Source organism: Buceros rhinoceros, unplaced genomic scaffold (genome assembly GCF_000710305.1).
Source record: "Buceros rhinoceros silvestris isolate BGI_N320 unplaced genomic scaffold, ASM71030v1 scaffold29757, whole genome shotgun sequence".
In the NCBI taxonomy this organism is placed as follows: Eukaryota; Metazoa; Chordata; class Aves; order Bucerotiformes; family Bucerotidae; genus Buceros; species Buceros rhinoceros.
This window is the reverse complement of record NW_010420857.1, coordinates 1-11,336: the sequence shown is the minus strand read 5'-3', so window position 1 is coordinate 11,336 and position 11,336 is coordinate 1. Positions and strand designations below refer to the sequence as shown.

Genomic DNA, 11,336 nt, shown 5'->3' with positions numbered 1-11,336 from the left:
CACCTGGTTGAAGAATAAAAAAAATAAATAATAAAAATGACCCAAGTTATATTCAAACCCATTTGCCCAAAACCTGAGGTTATTGCCCCATCTGACATGGGAATGATGCTGGGGGGATACCAAACACAGAGACTGGAGCAACAAACTTAGAGCAGTGTCTGATGTGGTTTGCCTGAAAAACTCCCCTGCCATTTTCACTTTCTTCTACCTTTTTCACTTGGAGCTGGGACACAGTCATGGTTTGGGTGAGGCATGTGAATGATGGCATCGCAAGGGTATTACAGAAACTGATTACTCACTGGGCACATGCTGGGGCCCCATTGACTTCTATCAGCCAGACCTTCAGCTCCTCATCCACCATGAAGTCAAAGCCAAAGAGCTGGAAGCTCTGGTAGTGAAGATGCTTTGTGCTGATCGCAGGCTCTATACACATAAGGCAGCTTCTGTGAAGAACAAAACATAAACCCAAGATCAAATACCCTGTGGACACACCTGTTGCACTGCAGCTTCTGAGGGCATGTGCATAGCACAGTTCAAGGAGAGGTTGCCCTGGGACTGCCCCATGTTGCAAGCTATATTCAACATGGTAACTATATTCAACTGGTAACTGCAAGTGAGGTTGTGCAACCATCAAGACATGGGTGGACACCCCTAAGTTAACTCCCAAAGAGCTGGAGATCAGCATCCACCCCCACTATAGGATTAGGCAAGCTGAAAAACATGATGTGCAGTTAGAGCTTGGAGCAGAAAGCACAGCCACAAAGGGCCGCAACAGGTCCCCAAGGAACTGTCATTGAGAGCTCATCTGCCTCTAAGGCCTTCAAAGACTGCGTCATGTATTTTTCGTGTAAGTGTCAGCAATAGGGCACTTGCAAAGTAAATTCTGCCATGAAGGATCACTTTGTCAAGACCTGGATTCTCTGTGGCACCGTGACCACTGAGATCTCTCTCCACGCACTTTCTGTGCCCAGGAGGCAGCCTGCTCTGTGTGAACTGAGAAAGACAACCTATGCCACTGAGATGCAACGCTGCTTGCTAATGGTGGGAGAAGCAGTGAGATCCTATAGACTTGAGTCCAGCTTCATTTCCCCTCTTAGACCTTGTATCTTTTCTAACCTCAACCTCTGCCAGCCCTGTCTTTCAACCTACTCTCTTCCCTTACTAGGTGATCTCAGTCCTTCTTCAGCCACAGCTGGCAAAATGCAGGCACGATGACACATACCCTTGAGGACAGCACCTACAAAGGTCCCTTTCCATTGAACAATGACATTGGGGTTGTTTATGGCTTTACCTTAAATTTACGCAACTGAAACCCTTCCTTTACTGGTCTGTTTCCCCAGCTGTGTCCATACACATTCCCTGTCTCTGAAGCATTGTGTCACCCTATGCAACAGGCAGCTGGCTACCTTATTATGTGTTTGATTTGCAGTAAGATGCTATTCTCAAGCGTTGTGTTCAGAGCATCCATCAGATACTGGTTGAACTCCTCAAAGAACATTTCATTCCCGTCCTCATACCGCCCATAGTTTTTGGAATATTCCTTCTGAATGCAGTGATTGGTCAAGTGGCAGGTTTTGTCCTGGAAATTAGCACTGTTATACGGTTCGGAAGAGGTCCGCAGGACACCCTCTCTGTAGAGGTAGATATTATACTGATGATCCACAAGAACCCAGCTCCTAAGGGGCAAAAAAAACCAAACTCTAGTCTCAGTGGCTTAAAAACGAACAGCATGAAAATGAAAAAGCAGCAGAAAAAGGTTACCTTATGTCAAACTTGCGATGCCCTGGCTCTAAAAGCAGAGGCTTCTCCAGGTATTTCTGAATCACGTGCACTTGTCCCTGCTCATCTATGAAGTCCAGGAGCTCTGCAGCCTCTGAAGAAATCAGGATCCCTTCCCCTGGCACAGAAAGATGAAGATAAAATTAGGTAGAGAATCCTCCTACCTTCAGTGGAGTAGTTTCAGGGTGCAAGACCATGGTTCATTTGCCTAAAAAGCCACACGATACGCAAGAACCCATGGCGCCAGGGCTGGTCAGTGCCCAAATGATGTCGTGTTCATTCAGTGCCAGGCAGCGAATCTGCTGAGGGATCTCCCTGTCACCACGCCATGGGGTGTCTAGCTCCCCAGTAACTGGAGCTAATGCAAATGGAAACCAAGGGTGACCAAGATGGAATGGCCAGCCTGGGGCTCATCTGCAGGGGGTAGCTATTTAGGTGTGAGGGGATGTACAGCAGACAGGGACTTGCAAGCAGTGAGACAGCTGCTTGGTTTGGAGGATTTTTTTTCCTTTTCCTGTGTTTTTTTCCAGCTGGGCTTGGCAGGGAGGTGGAAGAGGGTAATGCACATGCTCAGCACTTGTTGAATTTTTTTTTCGTTTGTTTTTTCCCAGATTTTCAGCAGTTTGGAGAACAGGTGTTGTGGCAGTTTGTGAGAGTTTTTTCTTCCTTTTTTTTTTTCCTTTGAGGAGAGAGGTTTGTGGGTTTTTATCCTATACTCAGGATCTACTCTTATCCTATTTCTCCCACTGCATGGCTTCTCTGGCTGCCTGAGGCAGTCACTGCACACTTGCTCAGTGCTGCCCTGCTCACTGAGTTCCCTTAAGTTACTATTAAAATCATTGCTGAATTAGAAAAATAACCTCAAAAATACTTCAAAATGTTCATCCATGTAGTCACTGTTTTCCCCTGCTGTGGAAGCTCTTCACTGAAGTCAGACGTGCTGTTTAAATACTGCTATGTTTTGGCTGAAGTCACTGTTCATTTTGTCTGTCACTGTTCACTGCTTGCAAGAGTCCAGATATGAAACCACTGATGCAGAGCAATGAGGAGAGAACATATCCCTCCTGTGATTTGATAAAGGGATGGTATTATGAGGGATAAAACAGCTCAGGTAAAATTATCTGACACTTGTCTGGCACTATGTCCAGTCTTCAGGCATTTAGTTATCTTTTTGGACTAAAGCTGATGACAGAAGTCTCAGTTTTGTGCTGAGTGCTTCGGAGGAAATACTGATCGAAAAGAAACACTCTTCCAGGGAGCACTGGAGGGGAGAATGGAAGTTTGGAGCACAGGTGGAGTTTGACAGGATCATCCCATGAAAAATGCTCCTAGCTGTGACAGCCCTACAGATATTTTCTCTACTCCATGCTTTGCATTCCTGTGAGTCACAGCTTTCCAGCTTCACTGATCCTGTTACTTGTTCTAGCATCCTCCAGCAAAAGGAATTCCTTTCATCAAAGTATCTTTCTCACCCATGTTTTATGCAGAGGCAAGATTTTTAGTCCCCTGATCACAGAGAGCCAAGCAGAAGCTTGCCTGTGTACACCCACAGGGCTGAGCACTGAGAGAAGGCGAGAAACAACATCTCTGTTAGCCAGTAAAGCCCCTCCAGTGGGAAGATCATCAGGCACCTATTCTGCACCGAACAGACGGTGAAGCAAGGGGGAGATTAGCTTAACTGTGCACTAGTCAGCAACCCAGTGAGGAAGCAAAGCAGCTTATGCAGGGCTCCTGACGCTTCTCAAAGAAAACAAAACCTCTAGCCAGTTGAAAAATCTGCCAGCTTTTAAGTAAGAACACTCTAAACCTTTAATTTTCCTTTTACTGATGGACAATGAAGCTTCCACTAGACCTGTACCGAGTCAGGGGCTGTGCAAGCTGGATCTGCCTTGGCCATTAATGTTGACAAGCTTACTTCTTCACCAGAAGTAATCCCCAGACATTTAAAACTTCCCTCTAGAAGATTAACATGAGGTTCTGCTTTCCACTTTAATTCCCAGCTTGAGTTCTGCAGCACAATGATGAATATGAACTTTGCTTTAATGCAGAAAAGACGGGATCACACTTGAGTAAAGTATGTGCAGAGATTAAACCTCTCCATTCTGCAGCAAACCATAGCAATGGCCTTTCCAGTTGCCCAGACTGATTGGTTGCAGTCAGTTGTACCACACAGAAACACACTTCCTCACTGACTTAATGAAAGGTCTCAGCTACCCTTCCTCCCTGATGAAAACAAGCATGCTCTTCTGATGCTTCTTGGTAACACAACCAAGAGAACAGAACAATGAAGGAAGCCAGCACGAAGGATGGTTTTATCATGCAGGCTCCCTGCTGCCACTTCTGGCTTTCATATTCTCTGGTGATTTTTGTAAAACTGCATCAAAAATGACTTTGCATATGTGAGTAATGGATGTGGGCTTCTTCCCTTTGAAAACATCATCCTGCCTCAGGCTGGGTCTGTGGCCTGGGGTCTGCACACATGACAAAGCAAGTTTTCATACAGCCATTCTGATAACGTGCCCGTGATACTGCCATTAACCGACAAACAGCGCATTGTTACCAAAGCATTCCATCTACAGCTGTGCCCAGCTACCTAGTCCAATAGCTCATTATTTCTGTAAAGCGAGACAGGCAATGACCCTGGAACAAGGAAGGACACATTAGCACTTAGGTATCTACTGCCTTATTCGAATTAAAGGTACATATACACTGCATTGCTTGTTTTTGCCCTGGTACCTTCCCCTGAGGCTTGGGTGCAATTTCGAAGCGCTAAGCTCATGGCGCCTCAGCCAGTGTCTCAGTGTGACCATAGATAGGACATTGGCACCAAGCATCTGGGTTCAGTTGAAAGAACTCAGGTGAAACCAGGCTTAGCTGCAGCAGGGAGCTGGGCTCCTTGCCCTTAAAAGCTGCTGTCCTGCCTGCTGCTCTCCTCCCCATATCCTGTTCTGCTCCCTGTTATCTCCTGCTCTCTACATTCCCCTTGCCTGCTCGTCTCTGCTGCCTTCTCCCTGCAGCAACCTTTACCATGCATGTGTAGAAAACATGCAGGTACTTTTACTGCCATCTCCATCCTAGGTAGCATATGCAGGTTACATCGCTTGCCAGGAGCCCCAAGCCACCAAGCAGACAAAGGAGAGCCCTGTGCTGGCTGGACTGGCATAGGGTTCATAGGTGAAGACCTGCACAGAAAGATTAGATATCAGCTGGGCTCAGCCAAACCCCAGGACTCTACCAAGCAAGTAAAGAGTAGGAATAATGAGTAACTGGCTCATTTTGCTGCAGAGTGAACCTTTGGCACCAGCTGAGGACTTGGCGATCCACACGTTGTCTTCTTTGCCTTCCCGGCGTCTGCTATAAGCTGCCAAGAAGACTTCCCGCTCATCTGTCCTTGTGTTGTTTATAAGATGGCGAATTCCATTCTGTGCTGGAGCCACGGGGGTCTTCAAGTTTGTTGGGTAAATCACATACGACTCAGGGAACCACGTGCAGGACTCCAATAGTTCAGGGCTTGTCTTGATAAGCCTAGGTGAAGACAGACAGGCTGTCAATCTCGACCTGCATGGTCATCATTTAATATGTAAAAATCATCATTAACTGGGTTTTTTTGCTTGGTGATAAATAGCAGCTTACAGATAGTCTGTGCCAAATTATTTTATTTTTCCTTAGGCCCTTGAAATTAGGGTTTTCCTAAAGACATCATGGCAACCACAACCCGCTGCTCTTTGAACCAGACCTGCATGGGTTCATTAAACATTTTGTAGATACTTTAGACATCATGAAACAATCAGTAGAGAAGTTTACATGTAACCAGAACTTGTGGTGCATTCCCTGCACCATTGCTTCACAAAGTAACTGAGAAGGTGTTTGCTATCATGGAAGGGGGCAGGAAGGATGCTGTGATCACAACTGACAAAACAGAAGCCAAAGCAGTAATGTTCTCTGCACTGGCCTTGACCCCATCCCCCACAAGATCTGATCAGGTGGCCCAGTTGTGAATGAAGACCGCTGGGAACCCTCGAAAAGCAAAGACACAGCTACATGTTTCATATCCCAAAGCGTCTGGGATCCCACTTGCATCATGCAGTTTCTCATCTCTCTGGCACATCTCTTCTACCAGTAACGTCTAGAGATGCCAGCAAAGTCCTCTTAGTGGAGCCCAGGCCTATTTTCTTTTGGGGAGCTGCCTGTCACTCTGCATGTTACTCTGTGCTTTGCTTAAGGCCAAAAGGAGAGCTCATGACTTTCTGTGCATTTGCGCCTCTCTGTTGAAATGGCAGTCAGTGACTGCCAGGGAGCCCTGAGGAACGTTACGTGTGGTCCCTTGGGTCCTAAGTAGTTTCATGCATGGTTGGCCCCAACATTAGAAAGGTCAGCCAAGCTTCAGGAGAGAGAAACAGGTGTGCAAGTACTTTCAGCACTGCCTCTAAATCCAGCAGAAATCCAGCCGGGGAGTGCCACGAGTGCTTGTTTAAAAAATACCCTCCTAGTTCCTGACAAAAACAGCTCTGTGAAGAAAGCAATTGGGACCTGATTCTTCACAGAGCAAGGAGAGGACTTGGATCAGCACACAGTTTGCAGGACTGCATCAGCAAGAGGCAGCGCAGACACTCGGATGGAATTAGGTGTCTGAAGGAGACCAAGAGCTACAGTATGAAGATGGCCTAATGGCCACAGAGTTTGCAGAGGGATGAGCAGTACCTACAATAAAAGCTCATTCGTATTTCTCCGGGAGGCCCTGGCATGGCTGGTCATGAAGAAATACGTTTCAGAGCTCTTCCTGGAGATCTCTCCAAGCATTTGTTTCACCAACAAATCTGATTAGCTAAAGGCATATTAGTGGCTTATCTCTGTATGAAATGAGAGAATAAAATGAGTGCATTTTAATGAAATGTCTACAACAAGAAAGACCAGGTACATTTGTGGTTTTTTCTTTTCATTTCGCTCTGCTCTGCTTCAATACACTCTATGCTTTCAAGAAGATGTAATTTAGTGGAAACAGCACTTCCCCTGAAGTTACAGAGGTCTTTGTCCACACAGATAGCTCTAGAAACCAGCACTGAGGTCTGAAGACAGCACATGCTAGGACACTCCCACAGCAGCTGTTCTGTGAAATACTCTCTGAACACTTGACAATGGTTTAAAGAAAAATTTCTGCCAATCCCATGTAACATTTCAGTGAATTTCTTACTTCACCAGAGATGCTTTGCGGCACAGCTTGTCTGCTCCCCTGTAGTAATTCACCAGCTGCACAAGTCCAGGTTCATGGCCTAAAAAGGGGAAACAAAGAGGTCAGACAAACTTCTTTATTAATGAAGGAAAAACATCTGGTTGGTGCAAAGGATCCGTGCCGTAGGGAAGAGAACAGAGGCTGTTTCCTTGTCCTGCATCACAGAAACAGATTCTAAGCTGGTACTGGCTCCTGTGATTTCTTTCTTTTGTATGAAAAAACCATGCATTTACCCATCTGTTTTGAATCTGACACTTCCATTTTCCAAAGGAAAAACAGTAATTTCCTAATTCACACTGGAAATGGGCAGCACCACCCAAAAAAGTTCTCTGTTTGCTGGTGGCAGTTTTTGAAAGCCAAGATTTGTTACCCTTAAATGCAGTAGGAGGATACAGGGAAGCACACCATGATACTAAGATCACAGCTTAGGAAAGGGCCTTGTTTATTTGTCAAGAAGAGCAGGATTCCCTGTCAGACCTGGTATCACAGAACACTGGGAAACATTAATGTTTGGAATTTTGCCTCCTTCTGGCAGTTTGCAGCAAATCCCCTTGGATAGCTGAGGTGGGAAGGGACCTCTGGGGGTCTCTGCTCCAACCTCTGAGCAGCATTAAGGATGTAGAACCTACTGCTTCTACAGGTCCTTGTCCCAGTGCTTGACTGCCATCCTGTGTCCCCCACTGGAGTCACTCCATGGTGTCTATGCCTTTCTTGTACTGGTCCCAGTGTGTAGCTGTAGCCTCACAAGAGCCAAACAGAGGAGTACCTCCTTACCAGCGCTGGACTTCACACCACAGCCTGCCTTCCTTCACCTTCTCACAATACCTGAACACTTGCGCTCAGCTGGAAGCTCTCTGGGGAGACAGGACGGCACTTGTCCAACGGGTGATGCGAATCTGGCCAACACCACACAGCCACTCCCACGCAACCAGTGCAGCCAAAATGGATGTGCACGATGCCTGGGCCAATAACTGCATCACCAGTGACAACAACCGACAAGAGACCTTTGGAAAACGCCTCTGGTTTCAAATAACCTAGGTCTGGGGGGATCCACCGAGCATGGCAGTTAATTCCACCTTCAGCTTCTCTTTTCAAAAAAGCGTTTGTGGGAGTGATTTAGACCCTGAAAAAGGATTCAGAGTTTTAGTTATCCTCCTTGGTGTTTGCCTGGAAAAAAAGGCCTGAAGGCCACATTACCTTAAAGACCAGGCAGCTGCAAGATCACAGAGAGCAACTATCTATTTCATCTCCAAAGTTGTGGCCCTGACACAAATCTTTAAATACCAGATAGCTGAAAACCACCATCCAGAAAAACTCAGCAACTTCAGGCACTTCAGTGTGTAGCCAGCACTGCCAAGTGTGGGGGGAAAAAAAAAAGGTAAAAAAAGTAAAATTTCTTTCTGTTTTCAGTTTATCAATTTTGCTTGGTTCCTGGAGGAATCAAGGTCCAGGAGATCCCACAGCTCCTGGTGGGCTCTGTGCCACAGCGGTCAGTCCACCCTGTCACCAGTGACAGACGCATGGGACTGCAGAGAGGAGAAGGATGGAAGTGGCTGCAACCTGCTTCAAAACTACTGCTGCTGGACAACTCTGACTTGCTGGGAGGCACATCCTTGGCTTCCTGAGCATCTCCACGGAGCAGTGGGCTGTGATGTGGAATCTAGTGGTCAGCAAAGACGGATCATGAGGTGGGAAGGGCAACGGGTTCTCCGGCATGTTGTGAGGCCTGTGCTGTGCATTTAGCAGTGTTAAAAACCTGCCAAGGCAGTTAGCAAACTGGCCATGCTCCCATGGCCAGCATCCTCTGCTCCACGAGGCCTCTGCAGCCTCTTTATCCTTTCCCTCCCTTAGCACAAACTGCTTTTCCATTAGATACAGACTTAGATGCAGACACTGACAGCTTAAGGACATGATCCTCCAAGAATTAGTGCATCAGTGAGAGCAATGAAAGTCTCTGCAGCTGGACAGAAGCAGCGGTGCATGCTGAGAGTCCTCACTTCTACCCCTCTCCCAGGTCAAATGATCTAGCTTAGTCCCCGAGTAATGCAAATCCCTACGCTTCCCCAAATTAACGTCTGATCCACTGAGCAGAGCCTTTAGGAAAATCAAACCAAAGTCAGCTCTGATGCAACAGCTGCTCAGGAGGACAGCTTTAGAAAGATGTACCAGAGAAGATACAGCTTTTTGGAAGATGTACCAAAATAACCTTGTTATTTTTGGTCTGAATCTACTGATTTCAGACATCCAGCTTCTGCTATAGAAGGATGGGTTAAAGAAGCTAGTGCAAAAACACCAGCTCACAGGTTATAGATGTGTCTTGGCTGTGAGAAATGGTTTGAATTTTCAGGCATCCATGGCAACACATGCTGAAGACTTTTCTGAAGGGCCAGGGCTCTTTTTGAGGATGGAAGGGGTTAGTAAGAGATGGTCATGAGCCCACCATGGCTGGATGTGCTGTGCAGGCCCACTTGCATGAAAGAACTGTACTTGTTCTGCAGGGAAGCCTGATGCTCACCGGCCCTGCCTCCTGACCACCTTAGAGCACAGGTCTGTTTGATGTGCCGGCTACAGCCTGTGTAAGCACCCTCACTGCTTAAGCCTCTCCTGGTGTCTCCCTACCTGCTGGAGACATCCCGACGCTGGGAGGTGACCAGATGGCATCACCATGTGGTGGGGGCTTTCCAGTCACAAACGCATGTGGAAACAAGAGAAGATATGCTGGAGCAGATGACTTGGAGATCTGAAGGAACAGTCAGTGCTGGGTCTCAACTGCAAGAAAGGGGCTGCAAAAGCTGTCCTGCCCCAGAGCTGCTGGGGCAAGGGTGCTCCTCCTGTTCCAACCTTTCCGCAGCCGGGAGCAGTGCTGCAACACTACCCCAGGAAGGAAGAAACCAGGGCCAAGGGCAGGGAAGCAGGCCAGGAAGGTCCTGCCCTGCAGCAGTTGGATGTAGGCGCAGGGGACTGCAAGAGGGAAACACACTCCTTTGCTGGGATTTGCAGTATCTCATCCCAAACCTGCTGACAGGCCTTGTGACAGGAGCCAGCACAGCAGCCAGCAGCACGCACAGACACCTGCCAGCCTTATGGCTCCTGCTATGGGCAATGATGGCGCATCTCTGCTCCCTGCCATGCCCTACAACACTGTTAGCGCCTGGTTTGGCTCTCCCCTCTCACAGGCACTGCATTGCACGCTCCCTCCCTGCTCTTGGGCTCTCCCCATCTGGGGAGCAGAGGGCCAGGGTGGCTGTGCTGACAGCCCTGCCTCCTATGAGTCAGGCAGCGCACACAGCAGGCAGGGGACAAGCTTGCACAAGACAGGGGACAAGAGCATAAGCTCCCAGGGCCTTGTGCAGTGGCAGTGTGACAGAGGGGGTCGGACAGCAGGGGAAAAGGGGAGGGGGTGGTCTGGCCCTATGCATAAACAAAGCCTCTGGAATAACTCTCACCCTGCTCCAAGCAGGGACTAGACGTGCTGTCACTCCCACCAAGCCACTGCAGAGGCACACGCCCACTAGCCTCCACTCCAGGGTGAGGGTTTGAGCATGCCTGGCTCAGACCCGTTTCTCCTATCCCAAACCACAGGAAGAACCCCATAACATGTAAACTCAGCACTGCAACATTCCTGCCCTGCACCAGGCAGGTGGTTGCCACTGGCATCACCGTGTTCCCCACGAACCCACGCTGGGTGGCTGAAGCCCCCTGCAATGCTCCCCAAGTGCACTGCTGCAGGACGAGACAAGCAGGCCAGGAGGTGAGGGTGGCACCCGAGGGCACTGGAACCGTGAGGGTCTGAGACATGCAAGAGGGGAGTCCCCGGATACCCTCTGCCCCATCCTGCTGTTGTGCCACAGCATGGCCCCCGAGCTGGGCTGGGTGTTTTGGGGGCACCAGTGAAACCCCCTCCAGGAGCTTCAGAGGGGGATCATCTGAGTGCGGGCCAGAGGCAGCAGCTCCCCAGCAGGGAAAGCTGGTCCCCGAGCCCAGCCGGTTTCTGTAGAAAGCCTTACCGGGGGACAGGACACGGCTGCAGGGGACACCCCAGCCCCCACTCTTTGTTCCGGGCGACGCAGGCCGGGGCGTGTGACCGGGAGCCCAGCACACGGTCATTTCGCGCTGCCAGAGGGAGGCCCGGTGACAGGGGCGGGGGGCAGCCCTCTCCCAAACTGCGAGGTACTTCGCCGAGGCAGGCCCGGCCCGCAGCCCCCGAGTCCGGAAGGGCGACGGGAGCCTGCGAGGAGCCCGCCCTGTGGCGGGAGACCCCGGTAAGTTTCCCGAAGCGGGAAGGGCACAACCGCAGCCCGGCTCTGCACGGGGATGCGGGGAGGGG

The 11,336-nt window shown here is 49.1% G+C and overlaps 1 protein-coding gene across 1 annotated transcript; it reads right to left on the bottom strand.

The window, feature by feature from the left end:
- Positions 1–295: 295 nt before the first annotated feature.
- Positions 296–11,253, bottom strand: TTL (tubulin tyrosine ligase; the record flags this gene model as incomplete). Its single annotated transcript, XM_010139467.1, has 6 exons — positions 296–443; positions 1,407–1,676; positions 1,762–1,897; positions 5,072–5,304; positions 6,971–7,054; positions 11,017–11,253. Coding segments are annotated over 6 exons (1,108 nt in total), but the record flags the coding sequence as incomplete, so codon positions are not given.
- Positions 11,254–11,336: the final 83 nt, after the last annotated feature.